At 31.0% G+C, this 20979-nt stretch overlaps 1 protein-coding gene across 1 annotated transcript in view; it reads right to left on the minus strand.

Annotated features, from left to right (window-relative positions):
* LOC134725859 (transducin beta-like protein 3) overlaps positions 1–20979 on the minus strand; it is a 26939-nt gene continuing 5960 nt past the window's right edge. The window contains exons 2-24 of the mRNA XM_063590090.1: positions 18875–18926; positions 18034–18129; positions 17514–17561; positions 16810–16887; positions 14902–15050; positions 13668–13838; positions 13008–13083; positions 12491–12587; positions 11691–11893; positions 10862–11062; positions 10289–10395; positions 9536–9722; positions 7370–7459; positions 7019–7087; positions 6221–6291; positions 5702–5858; positions 4852–4910; positions 4374–4477; positions 2649–2720; positions 1911–2069; positions 1086–1179; positions 730–844; positions 1–133 (exon numbers count right to left, since the gene is read on the minus strand). Coding sequence (XP_063446160.1) covers positions 20–133; positions 730–844; positions 1086–1179; positions 1911–2069; positions 2649–2720; positions 4374–4477; positions 4852–4910; positions 5702–5858; positions 6221–6291; positions 7019–7087; positions 7370–7459; positions 9536–9722; positions 10289–10395; positions 10862–11062; positions 11691–11893; positions 12491–12587; positions 13008–13083; positions 13668–13838; positions 14902–15050; positions 16810–16887; positions 17514–17561; positions 18034–18129; positions 18875–18926 — 2569 coding nt within the window. The 3' untranslated portion in view covers positions 1–19. The remainder of the gene's footprint in view (positions 134–729; positions 845–1085; positions 1180–1910; positions 2070–2648; positions 2721–4373; positions 4478–4851; positions 4911–5701; positions 5859–6220; positions 6292–7018; positions 7088–7369; positions 7460–9535; positions 9723–10288; positions 10396–10861; positions 11063–11690; positions 11894–12490; positions 12588–13007; positions 13084–13667; positions 13839–14901; positions 15051–16809; positions 16888–17513; positions 17562–18033; positions 18130–18874; positions 18927–20979) is intronic.

The following is a 20979-nucleotide window of genomic DNA, read 5'->3' on the forward strand; positions in this document are numbered from 1 at the left end:
TAGTAACTAAAATATATCTTTATTTCCTCTTCTTTTTGTTGACAGCTTGTTTTATTCTTTTACGACTGTCTATTTTCTTTCTTATTTTTCGTCTTTTCAAAGAAAGTTTACTGTTTTCCTCCATTTTACTGACCTGTCAAAATAGAAATGTGAAAAGTATTTTATAATTTTTTTTTAAAACTTGTGTTTAAATAATGTTAACAAATGATTATATAATATATGTTTTTTTTCAAAGTACAAGTAGCTTGTAGAATCAGTATGGAAATTTTAATGATTTTTAGAAAAGCCTCATATCATTATTGACAACAAACAAGTATTCTGTCACGCAAAGGAATGTGATGAGAGTTATGAATTCATTAGCGCCTTGCAGATACATTTACAGAAGGCCTATAGTAATCACTTGTCCTTCCATGCATCTGTCTGTACTTGCTTCTATCCCTAACAAAAAATTTCCACTCTCTTAACTCTTAAACCCTTCAAGTTCAGTAATTCACCAAATTCTTTCTGCTGTTTTACTTTAAAGCTTTGGAGTTTACCACTACTTCAAGGTGTGTCATGTACAAAGAAAGAAACTCTACAATGAAAGATCTTGTCAAAAACTTATCTCAACTAATCCAACCCAGTGCATTCGTACAAAAATTGTTTACAATAATATTCCTATTAATCAACATTATTTAATTATAAACAAGTTGCAGCTCCAATCACTATCCTCTAGTTCTTTAAACTTACCATATTACTGTGTTTCATTTTGTCTTCATCATCATCAGACATTTCCATGTCTTCATCATCATCAGAATTATTTGGATTTTTGTCAATAACAAATTGTCCAACTCTGTCTTCATTGCTGTAAAGAAGAAAAAGATGATGATGTTGATAATCAGAACCAGGGTATTTTACATGCATTTTGCCTAAAAAAAAATATGACTTAGAACACTGTGTTCACAAAATCTTTTAATCAAAGCATATTCTCAATAAGAAAACATTTATGTCATATAATTTTTTTGTTTTCTTTACACACATAATAATTTAATAAAACTTTAGAAAATGAAGGATAAAATGCGTTATAATGATAATTGTGAAGATACCTGTTTATATCAGTGATCCCTTTCATACACTGCCATGTGTACTCCACAAACATGGCTTGTTGTTGTAGTCTTGTCAGTCTGTTGAAATGTCTCTCTGAAAATAGATTGAAAACATATCATTCCATATATGATGTTCTGTTTGGTATAGGGCATCTGTTTATATCTATTAACTTTAAAATTAATTATGTACGCTTTAAGAATTCAAATGTTACAATGGCAAACATAGGGCTGTTCCAGTAAAACATCAATTATACCCAGGGAAGGCACTTTGAAAACAGAGTAACCACTCATAGAAGCAATTTTAGAGTCCTGCATTTATTAAAACCCATACAACACAATACTGTAAATTCAGAAATTATTGCATTCATTTATTATTGCGATTAGTCATTTTAGACTAAAATGCAATTTAAACTTTTGCAATATTGAGAAAAATCCTGTTTAGTCATATAAAAAAAGTAAAAAAAGCAGGTTTAAATTATCACTTTTGTAACCCTGTCGCATTTTTCGCAATTATAACAACATTGCAATAATTTCTGAATTTACAGTATTTTATATCCACCCCTAGTGGCAACCCTGGGTCCCTAGTTTGTTTTTATGGAACAGCCATTACTGTGAATATTATTAGGTTTTGCATTTGTTATCATGCTTTCAAATATTTATAAAGATTATGATAATTTTAAAGAACTTTAAATTGTTGTTTTTGTGAACTTAAAACTTTTGACCCCCACATCAAATTAAAATAATCATAAGGATTGTTTTTAAAAGCATTATTACACTTTATTATAACCTTAAATGGTGTTTCCATGAGCACCTGTAAGTACTTACCTGTGTAAGGTAATAAAGATTCTATTGTTGATTTCATATTAGGAAACTTTAGAAGATCTTCTGCTGTGTAAGATTTCAACACTATAGACAATATAAACTGTGCTTCATGGCAGTTTTTACTGTTTGTATTCCACTGGCCACAAAATCTCAAAACAGCATCTGAAAACAAGTATAGTTTCATCATAAACTTATCTTTATTTTTTTTAAATTACTTTTGAAATGTGTGACTTTGTTTCTTTGAAGAATCCATAATATTAAACACAACATCTGTAACTTTATTTCAGCTTCAAGGCAAGTTTTAGAAAGACAATGATAGAAACATGTTGATACAGGCAATGTCATATACACTTTACCCCCACTTCATTAAATACTTCAGTCATATACACTTTACCCCCACTTCATTAAATACTTCAGTCATATACACTTTACCCCCACTTCATTAAATACTTCAGTCATATACACTTTACCCCCACTTCATTAAATACTTCAGTCATATACACTTTACCCCCACTTCATTAATACTTCAATCATATACACTTTACCCCCACTTCATTAATACTTCAGTCATATACACTTTACCCCCACTTCATTAATACTTCAAAGTACAAAACAAATGTTTAATCAAACAGACAGTCACTGAATGGGTCTAGATGTCACTGAATGGGCCTGGATATTCAGGTCCAACTAGAAATGTTAAACATAAAATAATATCCTAAAGATGTTTTAACAAATGCTTACCCAACTGGTCCTGTCTTAATTTTTGTAAAGTAGCTTGTAAGTCTTCTACTCCAGACTGGCTAGCTAATATTTCTGAAACATTAAACATATGGTACTTATAATTTGAAATCGTTCACATGTTTGACCTCTTGGAAAATGATAGGATTCTCATTCTATTGCCAACATCACATATCGCAGTAAACTGACATTGTCAAAAATAAATTAAATGTTCAAATATATTTATCTTAATCATTGTTCAGTCAAACCATATACAGTAGACTCCGGCCAATCGGATACCCAAAATGTCAGCTAAAAATATCCGATTGTCCGATATATTCAATTAGCCGATGAACGTATATTCCTCCAAGTTTTTTTTCAAAATTGACAGACACAACCCCAAGATACCAATAGCTATTATAGCTGCTTTATTAATGGAAATTTGTAACTAATCTCAATGTTTTTTTCAGGAACACGTGTGGATAATTCGGTTGATTGAGTAATAGATCGATCAGTTGATTATAATGTATTTTGTTTATCTGTCAGTCCGTTTATTTTTTATAATTATGTGTTGATTATCTGAATAAAATATGTACCTCTTAAATAATGAGACTTGTTGTTTTTGCGTGATTTGTTTCATTTGTGTGTTAAAACAGGTAAAAGCTAAAAATAACTATGAATTCTAGGAAGTAGGCCACAGGTAAATCTATTAATAGCTTAAGAACTCGGATCTAATTTTCTACACTTTTTTTAATTATGAAACACATTTCCAATTTCAAGTAATACAACTACTTTTATGATTATAAAATTGGACATCAAGATGAGTAAAATTAATTTGCTTTTCTATCTTTTCTGTCGTGGTTCAAAACAAAAGACTGAATATTATGTAAATTAGGAAAATGGCGTACGTGTGTACAAGTTACATAATTCTATTTCACCTGGGATATGCTATTGATTCACGATTCCTTATTTTTACACGGGACTTTTATATGTATTTTAATAAATTGTTGAGAAAGAGGTACTTTTCATTCATATTTAATAAATATTGATGAACATCACGCACAGTTTATTATTTCTGTCGTGTCCTTGTTTGTGAAGAAAATGATAACGATCACATTTGGATACACATATAACAAACACATCTGAGGCAAAATATAATATCGGATTCATAAAATAAACAAGACAACAAGAAAAAACATGTTTTATTTGACTATATAAGATCGTTTTATTAATAAAATGAAACATCTCTGTACTGAAGTTTTCTTAAAACTTCGTAATGGCGCAACTTCCGGCTTCATTTCCTGTCAAGAAAAATATGAAATTATTTCAAAATATTCGATTGTACATGGTTTTCACACATTTTTCATGAATATTCCTATCCAATTAGCCGATATATTCTAATAACCGATATTCGATTATCCGATGTATTTTGACTGAAATGTATAGGAAATGGTTCGGTGTTTTGAAATAATATTACAATAGCCGATATATTCGTTTAACCGATATCCGATTAGGTGGAGTCTACTGTATAATCATGGTTTTTCAGCCCAAATTATGTAGACTCTTTTATGCTGTTGAAAATATCATAATGCTACACAATAGATAATATCAAAAGCCATCTGAATTTTTTTGGCACATTGGTAATAAATTCATTGTAAATCAACAATTTCTGCAGAGTTGAAGCTTTGATCAATGTCTTTCATTGGCTAATTTTACTTTGTTATTTTCTGACATTCTAATTGGACAAACCTTTTAAAATGGTAAGAACTCTGAAGGGTTGTTCTAATTTTATTGCCAATGCAATTGCTTTGTGGTATTTCTTCTGCTGAATCAAGTTTGACAATTCCTGTTCCCTGAGAAAAATGAAATTAAGAATTTACTTTTGCTAGTTACTTGAATAAATACATGCAATATCACAATTTCAAAGTTTTAAACTCATTATTTAGATTAAATAAACTATGAAACAAATATCCCCTGTTGTCTCTGACGGAAATACAATCACATTGCTTTGTGTCAAACTAACTTTTTCTTTCACACAATGGATTTTTTTTAAAACTTATGTTTACGTTATATAATAGCATAATGTTAATTCAATTTGATATTCAAAGACCTAATACCCAATTTTCATCAGCAAACATGATCTATCATGCAATATTTTTTCATAAGAGCATCTTGTATCCCATACACGAACATAGTTGTAGTTGCTTAACATGTATATCTATATTACCTGATAATAAACTGTTCTTGTTCTTTCCTTGTGGTGTCTTCTACTTCCTGGGTTATATCCTGTAATAGATCACAAGTTTGAACATACTAGCAGTCTATATAAGTAGCATAAGCAATATATGTGAGAAAAGATTTATTTAAGAATTGAATGCTTCTTTTTGTAAATTTATTGGGTGGTAAAAGCGTTGACCGAAGTACATTTTGTATGAGGCGCGGAAGCGCTTCATTCTAAAAATGTATGCACGGTCAACGCTTTTACAACCCTATAAAGTTTCAAAAAGAAGCATTCAATACTTATAATTACATTTTTTTAGCTAGGATCATGAAAACACGAAGTTTATTCAGTTTTATTTAATTCACCTGTGCACTTTATTGTGGGACCTCGTGTCGTCATGCATGATAAATGTTATTGTCTGATGCAATTGTTTACGGAATAAAATGTGATGTGCAGTTAGCCAATCAGAATAACGTATTATAATGAAACTTACATCTAATGTAATTATTAAGACAAAATAGGAAGCCATGTATTTATCCCATTAAAAAAACTAGGTAAAAGTTGGCTGATAAAATCCCTGGAAAAGGTGACATGTCTGATTCACTCATGTGCAAAACAAATTTGAACAGAATGGAAGAGTGTCTTGCAGCATACTCCCATTTGACCTAAAAACTATACCAGATATTTATGCAATAACTTGGTGGTGATTAGTTAACAAAATTACATATTGTTGATATTCTTAGCAACAAAGTTCTATATATCAACTTCATTATATAGCCAAAAATCTGTCATGACTGGATAATATAACTATAACTGTTTCTGGGTTCTCAGTATTTCTGCATTATTCTTGACTTACCTGCCATTCCAGAATGGTTGAGTCTGCACCACCAGTGATAACACGGTTTTCATCAGAACTGACAGCAAGCCCCCAAACTTTATCATCGTGCTCATCAAATGTCTTTACACACTCATTTGTTTTTATTGTCCAGATTTTTAATAATCCATCTGAACCACTAAAATAACATTAAAATATAGACATTATATATGAGAGTGCTTTTAAAATATTTTGTCACTAGTTAAGCTATACCACACATATCTTCAGAAATAAAGCAACTGGTATTAGATATGTTAAAATGTAAATCTTAAACTTTAAAACTTCAGACTCTTTTGGCACCTCTTATAGCTTGCTGTTTGGTGTGAGCCAAGGCTACGTGTTGAAGACCATACTTTGACCTACATAATGGTTTACTTTTACAAATTGTGACTTGGATTGAGTTTTCTCATTGGCACCCATACCACATCATCTTATATCTATACATGTCTATATGCACAACAGATGTTACACAATGTAATGTAAGAAAACATTTATACAAACCATGATAATAACTGCATGCCTCTAGTTAAAAAGACCACTCGTAAAACAGAACTGTCATGTCCTTCAAAAGTCTGAAATAACATAAAAAATCCAACTATTATATAGTTCCTAATCTTTTTTCATATTTGCATCCGTACCATAATTGTATACTCAACAGCTTAAGAAATAAAGTATGCACTATAATAGATGAGTGTCATTTTATTTTCTCCAGAATATGTAATAAAATAAACATGATTTTTGGGTGTGTCCCCATTATCTTTTTTGTTTGTTTATTGATATCTATTATACTAAGAAAAATAGATAGGAATTTGTTTGCTTTCTGACTCAATGATTTCAATCAAATGTTAAACAAAGTTATGGTCATGCAAGTACCAAGGGTTCTATACAATTAAAAATCTTACGACAAAAAAATCATCCCAGGTTAAACTGAAATGTTCATGACATGCAAGTTTTTTTGTCTTAAAAGATTTTTTGTGAAATGAGTCCATCCATCAAAGAAGTTCTATCTTGACAAAGGTAAAGTTAGATAATTCAAGTACCTTTCATCTCAATAATCCTAACTTGATACAGGTCAAGTCATAAACTGTAGATTCGCTTTACATGCTTTATTTGTGGATGAAGAAAAAAATGTATTTTTGCAGATATTCAATTTCATTGTTTTACAAATGTCTGCATTTATAGAAAATTTGTACCTCAGTACCCCTGTAGCCACGAACCATAAAGATTGATTTTCTACGACTAATCAAAATTATCATAGTAATGCAAGTACAATGTAGCTTGTAACCCTGAATATCTTACCTTGACACAGGTAAAGTCAGATAATGACCAAATCTTGATGGTACCATCAGCTGATGAGGTAACAGCACACTGAAACATATGAAAATCTTGTAATAATGTAACCGTAATAAGTTTAAAACTTATATTCCTTTTTGTCAATAGATAATCTTTGCACAACAAATGCATATTTGACCTGGACATTTCAAAATTTAATAAGTATTGAAACTTATCTATAATTTAACTATTGTTACAGTAAAAAACAAATCCTTGATGTGAAAAACATTTATACACTAAAAGTAGCAAATAAAATCTCTTTGTTTCATGTTTTAAACTTTAAAATATCATACATATCATTATGACATTAATTTTTACCTGATCAACAGGTGAAAACTGAACACACCAAATTCCCTTCCGGTGGCCTCGTAATACTCCAATCATGGATAAATCTTTACTGACCCATAACTGAAATAAACAATAAAATGAAGCTTGCAAAACCAGTGATAATGTAGTTCTAGTTTTTTTTTTTTATTGAAAGAGGGATTTATAAGCAGAAGAAACCATAAACTTGCAAGAGGCTTTCACAACGACAGCAAACTGGATTTATTAACATTTATTTGTGTCCTGACAATATCACAAGAAACATAACTGATGAACGGTGAAAGTGAAAATCGTCAATAAAAAATTTGACCTCCATTTTGTCATCAGTATCAGCATACTAAAATTTGAAAAGCTAAGGTTGATTGGTTCATGAGTAAATGTAACAGCGTGAATGGAAATGCCATTTTTTTATCTTTCAAGAACCAAAACTCCTGAAAGGTAAAAATCAAAATCAACATTATTGAACATGACCAAAATTTTGTTATCAGTAACAACATATTAAAATTTGAAAAGCTTTGGTTACACAGTTCATGAGTAAATGCAAGGACACCACTGGAAACGCCATTTTTTAATCTTTTAAGAACCATAACTCCTGAACGGTAATAGTCAAAATCATCATTATTTGACTTGACCTCTGTTTTGTCATCAGTAACAACATATTAAAATTTGGAAAGCTGTGGTTGAACAGTTCATGTGTAAATGAATGGACACGACTGTAAACACCTTTTTTCAATCTTTCTAGAACCATAACTCCTGAACAGTAAAAGTCAAAATCGTCATTATTCAACTTGTCCTTCATTTTGTTGTCAGTAACAACATATTAAAATTTTAAAAGCTTTGATTCAATGGTTCATGAGTAAATGCACGGACATTTGGTAGCCGCCCACCTGACCGACTGCCCACCGTACATCCCAAATCAATAACTGACTTTTTGTCACAAAAATCCTGTTAAAAATGTAAAAACTTCATGATAATATACATATCTTAAGTAAATGTATTCTACAAAATAAAAAATTCCAGCTTGAACCAAATTCTCTGCAGAGTGCAGCTTTATACGACCGCAGAGGTCAACCCTGAACAGTTGGGGCAAGTATGGACAAAACATTCAAGCTTGATACAGCTCTGAATTTGGATTGTGATTAAATAGTTGACACAAAATAGGTTTCTGACACAAAATGAATGTAGTGTAAGAAAAAAAACTTAAAAATTTAAAATTGGACATTTACCCATTATGGTCCAATATCCAAAATCTAAATACTTGGTTAGATTCAGCATATTAAAGAACCCCAAGAGATCAATTTTTGATGAAATCAAATAATGTTTAATTTTGGACACTTTAGACATCAATGTGGACCAATTTGATAACCAGGCCAAAATATTAAAAATCTAAACACCACATGGTTAGATTCAGCATGTTGAATAACCCCATATATTCAATTTTTGTTGAAATCAAACAAATAATTCCTAAACTGTTGGGACCAAAACTCCCAAAATCAATCCCAACTTTCTTTTTGTGGTCATAAACCTTACAAGTGTTAAAATCTCCTAGTTTTCTATTAACTTATACTATTCAAGTTAGAGTGCGAAAACCAAGAACATTGCTTATTTGGACCCTTTTTGGCCCCTAATTCCTAAACTGTTGGGACCAAAACTCCCAAAATCAATCCCAACTTTCTTTTTGTGGTCATAAACCTTACAAGTGTTAAAATCTCCTAGTTTTCTATTAACTTATACTATTCAAGTTAGAGTGCGAAAACCAAGAACATTGCTTATTTGGACCCTTTTTGGCCCCTAATTCCTAAACTGTTGGGACCAAAACTCCCAAAATCAATCCCAACCTTCCTTTTGTGGTCATAAACCTTGTGTTACCTTGTGTTTAAATTTCATAGATTTCTATTTACTATTATACTAAAGTAAGAGTGCAAAAACCAAATGTCTTCGGATGACGACGCCGAGGACGCCAACGTCATACCAATATATTACCATTTTTTATTTTTTTTTGCAGTTGTATAAAAATGGAAGAAAGTAAGGCAGACAAATAATGTATTTTACAGTTTGGTGGATGGACAGACAGAATATAACAATATGAACTTGATGTAGCAGAATTGTGTTAATACAGTTTTATTTGGTCGTTTGAACATGAATTGTAATGTAACATACCTTGGCAGTTTTATCCTGAGAAGCAGTGACTATATATTTATCATTAGGTGATACTGCAATGCTATTTATATCTTTGTCATGTGCTCGTTCTGTAGCTCGACAGTGTAGATTATATTGAGCATCACTGACATCCCACATCTTAATGGTACAGTCTTCTCCACCACTCACAACAAACTTTCCACTTAAACTAAAAAAAGTTCAAACAGATATTCTTGACACAATATTATTATCAAAAATGCATATTTAATGCATATTTATTTTCACAAAGCAGTTATTGCCGTTACACAATCTGTACGTGAAAATTTGTGAAGTTTTGAATAATATTTGATAAAATGTACAATTGGTAAGCTTGTAGTCAGCCCTCAAAAAGTTTCATCAATGCAATCAATTTTTGTTTGACTGTTGGAAAATATATGAAACACTACAATTCATGGGTGTGTTTGATTTGTCATAGCCAGTCCTGTTCTCCTTTCCAGTTCTTTCCTTACAACACAAAATACTATGAATTACTAGGACTTTTCCTGTATACATAAACAACATGACAGGAGTCAAAAGTGGAGCAAAAATGGCCTACCCTTCATTGAACTAGATATTATACTGGATTTTCTGTAAGGTTTATGTTTATCAATTCCTAGGTGGGATTTTCCCCTGGCTGTCTGTCTGTTTATCATTTCGACATTTTTTTCTTTTTGCCAAAGTGTTATTTTTCTTTCTCTAATGTATGTAATAATCTTACTCATACTGCAAACTCACCTAGAAAAGTTGATAGACCCTACAGAACTTGTGTGACCTTGACCTTCACCACAACAGTGAACTTTTCCTGTTTCTGGGTCAAGGTTCCACATCCTTATGCTGTTATCCTGAAATGACATAAATTATTTCAAAATTGTGGAATTTTAAAATTATAATAAAGTCCTGTATAAATATTGAAATACTTTCTTGACTATTTTAAACGTCCATATATAGAAAATTTTTTCTGTTTAATTTAGGTTAACAGGGAGACAAATCATTTTGTAATGTAACAGGATTACTAACAGACACAATATTTAAAGATGTGTATCTACAAAGACTGCTTATATCTGACAATAAAATATTTGATCAAATGAAAGCATTCAGAAAAGAGATATGAATCATTGCAAAGAAGACAAAATTCAAATAAAAAGTGAATTGCAACCAATTTAACAAAATAAGAATATTACAATGAAAAAGAACAATGCTCATATTTAATTACTTTTATAAATATATCTTGATTATCAAGATTCCTGAAGATAAGACATACTTGTCCTCTTTTTTTAACAATTAAAGGGGAGATAATTAAGTACTTGCCTTAGATGCAGTGGCTATCATATTTGTATCTTTGTGGACAGCTACACTCAGTACAATATCTGTATGACCATGTAATATTTGGCAACTCCAAGTTTTCACATTGTAAACTTTTAAATTTTCTGAATTTGTGCACACAACTAGGTGAGAGTCATCTTTACCAATGAACTGCAAATCTAATATCTCATCTGTATAGCCACAAAACTGAAAGGAAAAAGGATATTTGTGTAAAGTTCGTCCACAAAAAGTTTAGAGCTAACAAAAGAGAGACAAAAGATACCAATGGAACATTCAAACTCATAAGTCAAAAATAAACTGTCAAAGCCAGGATTAAATTCAACATTCTGTGTGTAACATTGTTAGAAACTGTGGTTGGATACAAAAGATAATAGAAGTACTGGTATTCTTATATTATGAATAGTGGAAGATAGTTGTCAATACAAACCAACTATTTTCTATTAAGATTTATAAATACTCAGAGCAATACTGATTACAGATCTTGTTGTGTAATTTTATTGTACTATATCAGCATTGGGAAAGTCATTTGTCATTTTTATTGAGCTAGATATAAACAAATTCCAGGCTTTTCAATCTGAGCCTTCAGTACCATTTCTTCTTGTAAATTCCAAAAGTATATGTGATAATGGAAAATTCTGTATTTCTTTCTTGTATTTATGGACAATGTGATATTAAATGAAAATATGGGTTATTATCAAACATTTTTTGTCCACAATCATAAATATGTAAAATTCCTAGTTATATTCCTTCTGATATTTGTAATTTGATATTCCCAATTACTATACACATGGTTTAATGTGTTAATTATATTTACCTGTTTTTGTATTTCAATATTTTCTATATTATACATTGATATAGTATGGTCGGCCACGACAACTGTCAAGTTTTGTTCTGATTCAGTAAACCATGCTTGTGTTATAATCTGGCTACCAGTTTCTGTCTCAGACTTTAATCCAAGTCCCATAAATTTGGAAAATACACATTTTGATTTTTTAACATTCCATATTTTCATAGATCCTGAAAAAAATAATTGAATAAAATTAGTTAGAGAACAAGAATGTGTCCATAGCAAACAGATGTCCCACTCACACTACAATTTTTATTTAATGTTCAGTGGACCATGAATTGGAATCAAAACTCAAAAATTTGGCATTAATATAAAAAGATCATACCACAAGGAACATGTTAACTAAGTTTCAAGTTGATTGGACTTCAACCTCAACAAAAACTACCTTGACACAAAAAAACTTTAACTTGAAGCTGGACTGACAGAGGGACGAATGAACTAAGGATGGAACGAACAGACGGAGGGAAGCACAAACAGAGACACAAACCAGAAAACAAAACGCCCTCTACTATTGTAGGTGGGGCATAAAGATTAAGAACAAATCAGTTTGTTAAAGAGACCATTTACAGTCAAGCACTACTGTTGGTCAAAATCAAAAAGGAACTGTCTACTAGCTGAAACAATCTAAGGTCATCTACTGTTTGCTGACTTTGTAATGGTTAGTTTCTGTAAAATCTGATGTGTAGAATAAGAAATCATGCCAGCACTTATCCCACAGCAGAAACAAATCAAAACTAATCAGTATTGTTTGCGTTTTATCATCTTACCTTTACTTCCAAAAGTAATAATATGATGTCCATCTTCTGTTATATTTAAATTTGGGTATTCTGAATTCTCTGGAAGTAGTACCACTGATTCTACATTCTATAAAATAGTTAAGTATAGTCTCCATATTAATTCAGCTGTACTTAAAAGCGCTTTCAAATGCAAAATCTTAAAAAATAAGCAAGATGTATGTATGAATTTTTCTGTTGAAAATTGATTGAATTTATGTGTATCAATATCAATCAAACATGAATTCTAATTTGTTCGCTGTTAAATGATTATTCTTTTATATGCATAAATGTTTAAAGTGACTTATAGGTCCAAAGGGCCGGTGTTGATACATATAATTACAACTGCTTATTGAAATATTGTATATTGTTATAAAAAACATGTCACTATAATAAACAATTTGGTATTGGTATTCATATATCAATATCTAAATAATGCCTGAATGATATTTTTATCTCAATATTCATAAAATAAATGAATTTCTTCCATTAGCATGAAAGTAAAAAGTACCTCTAAAATAGGAATAGTTTTGGTAACTTGTAATTTTTCTACATCCCATACAGCCAGTATATTGTCTCTTCCACCACTGAAAATATATAACACATGTGTTAGAAATTATACAGCCAGTATATTGTCTCTTCCACCACTGAAAATATATAACACATGTGTTAGAAATTATACAGCCAGTATATTATCTCTTCCACCACTGAAAATATATAACACATGTGTTAGAAATTATACAGCCAGTATATTGTCTCTTCCACCACTGAAAATATATAACACATGTGTTAGAAATTATACAGCCAGTATATTGTCTCTTCCACCACTGAAAATATATAACATATGTGTTACAAATTCTCAATGTTATTAGTTCAATAAATAAGTGTTATCATAATACTTCTATCATGTTGAGTGGGGCAATTATTTTGTTTAATTCTTAGATTTTAAAGTATGAATATCAGAATTAAGCAAAACCTTCAAGGGTCTAAAGTAACATCATAAACTGAAAGTTATAAAGATTTTTCCTTCTAGTATTTTAAAGTCATCACCTTTCGACATTTCTCTTTTGTGCTTTTTATGAAAATACTGTTTATTTTCCTTTAAATGACCTACTTATATTCAAAAATGTAGCATTACAATTTTCTAATAAGACAAAAGTGTTGTACATACCTGTATAATGTCTTCCCATCAATAGAGAAACAAAGGGAGGTAACAACACTAAAATGAGCCTCTATTTCAGCTATACAGGTACTTTTAACTAGATCCCAGACCCTTACTTTGTTATCATTGGCTGAAGAAAATATCTGGAGCTTTTCTTGAATTGGATGGAATTCTACAACACTGTAAACATAGTTTGAGAATTACATGCTGCTGTTTACAAACAGTGTTTCCATAATAGTTAGAAAACTCATGGAAAGGAATCTATATGGATTAAAAGTTATGATTCTCTTATTTTGCTTCCAAAAAAAATAATGTTCTAATTCAAACAAAACTTCCGGTGTACTTGCTTGTTGTCACAATTGTGTTTGCAATTGTCATTTGCATACACTATTGAACTATGCCAGAGATCAAAATGAATTTTAATATGGGAGTTGCTCTCCAAGAAAATAATTATGGTCTTTTAAATGTTGGTCTTCATGCGTTTACTCACTTTTCATGAAAAAAAATAGATTTTTTTTTCTTTGTATAATCGGTAGTTCAATTGTGTTCTTTTTCTTCATCTGAACAGTTTTTTTAACTGTGTCTTACATACATGTGACATCTTGGTTTGAACAACAACAAAATTTTAAGATATAAATGTGGAATATGTCCATGAGACACAGATGATGTCTCTGCTTGCATATAACGTTATAAAGAGACATATCTCAAGAACTGTTAAAGTGACACTATCCATTTGTACTTTATCTGAGTTTTGAGGTAATAAACATTGTGCATATGTTTATTAAACATTTGGTTGAGGCAAACTTAAGTTAGAGAATGTAAACAAAAAAATCAGCAATTTTTCCATTCGTAAAGGGGCATAACTCCAGAACAGTAAAAGTGATGCTACCAAAATTGTGATAACAAGCATTGTGTATAACGGTAAGTTTAATAACATTTGGTTGAGTCAAACTAAAGTTAGAGAACTGAAACCAATTTTGGGAAGTACAGACAGACAAAGTTACAAACTTAAAATTCCTCTGCTACAGCTGGGGCATATAAATGACTTCTAAATCTTAATCCTACATTTCATTAAGAAAGTTTGAGAGTAAAATTTTTTATTATTCCAAACTTTCCATCAAACAATAAGTTACCTATAGAGGGATTAAAGATAATTCTTAAGTATATCATAGTACAGTACATGTCCGTGTGCAATGTTTCATAATACTACTAAAAGTATATAAATGTTTTATTTATAAGATACCTGACAACCCCTTGGTGACCTCTAAGATTATGTGTACAGTATTGTCTTTCTATATCCCATAATTTAATTGATGAATCAGAACTTCCAGTGGCTAATAATGTAGACGTCTTATCAAAAGTCATTGCTGTCACTGCAGATGTATGTATTGCCTACAAATAAACATGTCTTATATAAAATCATATGAAATAATCATTTACTTTCTACATTGGCTAGAGGTATAGGGGGAAATAAACATTTCTTATATAAAATCATATGAAATAAGCTTAAAACAACAACTTATTCAACCTACTGGGTGTCCTGGCACAACATGAAATAAGCTTAAAACAACAACTTATTCAACCTACTGGGTGTCCTGGTACAACATGAAATAAGCTTAAAACAACAACTTATTCAACCTACTGGGTGTCCTGGTACAACATGAAATAAGCTTAAAACAACAACTTATTCAACCTACTAGGTGTCCTGGCACAACATGAAATAAGCTTAAAACAACAACTTATTCAACCTACTGGGTGTCCTGGCACAACATGAAATAAGCTTAAAACAACAACTTATTCAACCTACTGGGTGTCCTGGCACAACACGAAATAAGCTTAAAACAACAACTTATTCAACCTACTGGGTGTCCTGGCACAACATGAAATAAGCTTAAAACAACAACTTATTCAACCTACTGGGTGTCCTGGTACAACATGAAATAAGCTTAAAACAACAACTTATTCAACCTACTGGGTGTCCTGGTACAACATGAAATAAGCTTAAAACAACAACTTATTCAACCTACTAGGTGTCCTGGCACAACATGAAATAAGCTTAAAACAACAACTTATTCAACCTACTGGGTGTCCTGGCACAACATGAAATAAGCTTAAAACAACAACTTATTCAACCTACTGGGTGTTCTGGCACAACATGAAATAAGCTTAAAACAACAACTTATTCAACCTACTGGGTGTCCTGGTACAACATGAAATAAGCTTAAAACAACAACTTATTCAACCTACTGGGTGTCCTGGCACAACATGAAATAAGCTTAAAACAACAACTTATTCAACCTACTGGGTGTCCTGGTACAACATGAAATAAGTTTAAAACAACAACTTATTCAACCTACTGGGTGTCGTGGCACAACATGAAATAAGTTTAAAACAACAACTTATTCAACCTACTGGGTGTTCTGGCACAACATGAAATAAGCTTAAAACAACAACTTATTCAACCTACTGGGTGTCCTGGCACAACATGAAATAAGCTTAAAACAACAACTTATTCAACCTACTGGGTGTCCTGGCACAACATGAAATAAGCTTAAAACAACAACTTATTCAACCTACTGGGTGTCCTGGTACAACATGAAATAAGCTTAAAACAACAACTTTTTCAACCTACTGGGTGTCCTGGCACAACATGAAATAAGTTTATAACAACAACTTATTCAACCTACTGGGTGTCCTGGCACAACATGATGTCTAGTAATTTTTTGATAAAATGTCCATTCCTATTAACTCAACATCTCTTAATTCCAAGGCTCTTAACAAAAATGTAATCTCCTTTAATTTAAACTAAATATCAAAACAGGTTCTATGCTAGTATATCATGATATTACTGGTGCACTTAAAAGGCTTCTTCTACTGCAATCTTAGAAAAAAGGCAATAAATATCTTTGAAATTTTTTAGTACTTCGTAAAAATAAATCAAACAATTCAAAGAAAATTGATATGTATTCCTAATTTCATAGTCTATGTGGAATTTTCTTACTGCATTAATGACCCATTGGTGGCTTTTGACTGTTAGCTGCTCTTTAAACGGGTTGTTGTCTCTTTGACATATTCCCCATTTCCATTCTCAATTCTATGAAAGTAATTGTTAACAATAAAGTTTAAAATAATATAAGCATCTATATCTTACTTTCCATGTTCTTGTTATAGATTTCTCCTTCCATAACCACTGCCTAAGAACTAAATGTCTTGTTGCTACAATCAGATACTGGAAACAAAAGACCAATACATGTTTTAGTACTGATCATATGAATTTAAGTTTGAACAAAAACATAATTAAATTTCATTCTGTACACCACTGTTCAAAATTTATAGTTCAATTTATCAGATACTGGAAACAAAAGACAAATACATGTTTTAGTACTGATCATTTGAATTTAAGTTTGAACAAAAACATAATTAAATTCTATTCTCTACACCACTGTTCAAAATTTATTGTTCAATTTATCCAAGTAATGCAAAAACTTCAATCAAAAAATAAATTGAAAAGCTAAAATAACAAATATTAAGCTTGAGGTACTAAATTACCATTCATCAATGATGAACATGTAATGCAGATATACACTCACTACTTGAAGTTTAAATTCTATAAACCTAAAAATACTTTGTCACTGAGTGTTGTATTTCCAGTTTGTTGTTGGAAAACTTATTTGATGGTTTCAAGCCTACCAACAACTTTTCTGTCACATTGAAATCGTACGGACATAAATATTGAATTATTTCATTTATTTGTTTTTAACATTTATTCCAAGCAATTTAAAAAAGAAAGTTAATCATGTCTATTTACCTGGAAATATTTCCCAGTAAATCTCATTTGAAACTTATAATATTTACCTTGTCATCAGGTGTGATACAATAACAGGTGATTTCTTCATCTTCCTCCTAAAACATGTAAAACATGGTGATTTTCTTCTTGTTCAATGGGATTTTGCATATATCTTTTTAACCAGATAGAAATTGCTTTCCATCATCATAATTTAATAAAGCAATCAACTTTTGAAAAAGTGTGTCATTATATGGAAAAAAGAAGATGTGGTATGATTGTCAATGAGACAACTCTCCACAAGATACCAAAATGACACACAAACTAACAATTGTAGGTCATTGTATGGCCTTCAACAATGAGCAAAGCCCATACTGCATTGTATGCTTATTACGTAACTTTTTTCAGACCATTTATTACCATTCCATTTTTCTCAGGAATTTAAAATAAATTTTCCTTGAAATCAAAATACAATGTGTGACATGTCTGTGATTTTTCCTTTTGTTACATTTAGAACATATGTGTTGGTATTTTTCATTATGACCGAGATCTCTCCTGTTGTAACATCCAAGAACTATATATTGTATCAACCTGCTCTAATGTGTCTGTTACTTTCCCAGTTGTTACATCAAGAACATTCACTTTGTTTCCACACCCACAAAATAAAAGTTCTCCATTTTGACTTCTCTGAAAGAAAAAAAAGTATTGTGCATTACTAACATATTTATTCTATTACCATTCTCAATTTTATCATATTAAGCATTTCTATATGATTTTACAGGTATATGGTTCCCACTATTCTAGTAACAAAAAAATATTCAAGAATTTTTCAAGATTTTTCCTTTCTTTTCAAAGAAGACATAGGTGAAGAATTCATAAGATACTTTTGACTTTCAGACAATCTGGACGAGCCAGCTGTTTAAATTTTATTGTTTACAGTAGTGAGAAGTTTGTAAATACCAGGGCTAGAAATAATGGGAATTGTGCAATTACAAAAGGATAACTTTACATTTTACAATTCATTGCCAGGCTGCCAAGATTTAAGGATTTTCACAGATTTGGCACAACTCAATGGCGTTTCCTTACATACATAAAATAAAATGGGTTTACAGAAAGAGGGGGAACCCTTATTTTCATTGAAAATTGCAGATTTATCTGCATGCTTTTTTGTATTGCAAAAAAAGTTCTTAATATAGCTTTTGTATTATCCTTTTTGAAATCATGTCATATCTTTTGAACATCTCATTAAATAGGCGTGCTCAATGCTGTATTAAGAAAAAAAACATGTATGAGGAGTTTATACTGATGCTTTATTTTGCAATTTCTTCATAACTTTTGAATCTATTTATATCTATAAAATCATAATACTAATAACTAGCTGATATTGCTTAAACATTGTTAAAAGGGTTAAATTTCATAAGGAAAGTTTTACCTGTATTTTTCCGCCTGTATAAAAAGCTTCATGCTTCTGACTCACTGCAAAACTTAAACAGAAAAAGATAATTATAAGAGAGAGTCAACTTTCAAATAGTACATGTGCATACATGTATATACATAGCTGCTAAATGTTTACTTCTTCGGCTGACTAAATTGTTGAAATTATAATAAAATTGACAAAAAATAAGTGAAGAGTTGTCATAACATTGGGAATTTCATAACTTCTTTTAAACATGCATAAATAACTACATATGGAGAAAATCCTAGATTTTTGCTATGAAACATTGATGATGAGTTATTCACTTGCAAGTGGATAATTCGACCTAAATGAATTCCATATTCATGTGAACTTCAATTTAACCCCTTATGCTTAGCTAAAGATGTGTGTTAGGCTATTAAAAGAAAAGAATGTCTTTATTGAAAGTAAAATCATTTGATTGAATGATCCGATCCACAAAAAATCATTCTTTTACAGGTAAAATTAACTGATTTCTTTAATCATGTTAACCTTAAAATTGAAATCAAACAGACATAGAAAAATCCATTTGCATGAGGCCCATATTTCTATTTCTATTTACAACAGCTATTATTTGAACTTGGAATTATTTTTAATTATGGAATTTACATAATTTCTTGTGTTTAAATTTTTTGATGAATTTCATGTTTATTTGGTATTATGATCTTTTGAGCGGTTAACAACACTTTCCATACAATGTATTTTGGTTAGATAGTGTTGTGCGCTGCACAATACATTCTATTGAAAATATACTATTTTCTTTATAATAGAAAGTGTTGTGCGCAGCACAGAACATTTCAGTACAGAATAATAAAATTGAGAATGGATATGGGGAATGTGTCAAAGAGAGAACAACCCAACCAAATAATCAAAGAGCTGAAAGCTCTGAAGAAAAATGACGCCACTGTCTCTAATACTGGGATAGTTTTTATGCAAGTCTTGATTTTCACATACCGTAATTAGTTTAACAATGCAACATGTCTCGTAAGCATATAATTGCTATTCGTATGTGTGTGTGTGTGTGAAGTGAAGGTGACAACTGGCTGGTTTTTTTTAAAGACAAATGAATAGGTCAAGACTACCTGAATTGTACAAATAAATACCGTAGAAAGGCTTGTATAATTTCTCACTGGTACAGTCTGAATCCGGGTCCGTTCGCACCCATTCACGTTTGCGCCCACTAATGTTCGCTCCCTTTCACTTTCACACCCTACATGTTCGCACCCAATCTTAATTGGTTTTGTGTTTAATAACTCTGTAAGCAAGTGTTTTCTTATAAGTATAATTGTTGTCATTGTCTCAAAATAAAGTGAGACAACATTTTGTTTGTGTTGAATAAATCTTAATCATGTTTTGGTTAGTGTATTGCTATACCTTTGTTTCATTGACTTGTTTCAAAATGAAGTGAGATTCTGACTATGTAACAATGTTTTTTTCAGTGTGTTGAATAAATTTTATCATGTTTTGGTTATAATAGTGGATTGCTATATTTTGGTTCCTATATTTTATTGTTTCGTTGTTTCAGATCAAAGGGACCAAGCTGTTAAAAACAATTATCTTTTGTGTCTTTCCTTTAAAATCTTCAATGTTTTACACATACCAAGGATTTGTATAGTTAGATAACTATACAAATCCTTGCTCATACCAAGCTATAAATACATTCAGTATTTACACCAAAGCAATTTAAAACAACAATCATGATTTTCCAATTATTCAACTTGAATTTGAATTAAAATTGGGCGCGAATGAGTAGAGTGCGAACAGACCTTGGGTGCAAACGTGCGAGGTGCGAACATGTAGGGTGCGAAAGTGTATTTGGCGCGAACAGACCTGATACCACATAGTCTGAATCCCCTTCTCCCACAAAATATTAAGTAACTCAGGTAATTTCAAACATTTGTCAAAGAATTCTAGTCAAACTGGTACCTGGTTAAATTGGCACCTGGACAAATCAGCACCTGGTTAAATCGACACCTGATATAGTCAATTCGTCACCCATGTTAAATATATTTTTTTAACAGTATTGAAAGCAAAAAGAGTAAAAATAAGTAAGGGGTTGCCAGAATTTTTTTCAGTATTTAAGC

Source organism: Mytilus trossulus, chromosome 7 (genome assembly GCF_036588685.1).
Source record: "Mytilus trossulus isolate FHL-02 chromosome 7, PNRI_Mtr1.1.1.hap1, whole genome shotgun sequence".
Taxonomy (NCBI): Eukaryota; Metazoa; Mollusca; class Bivalvia; order Mytilida; family Mytilidae; genus Mytilus; species Mytilus trossulus.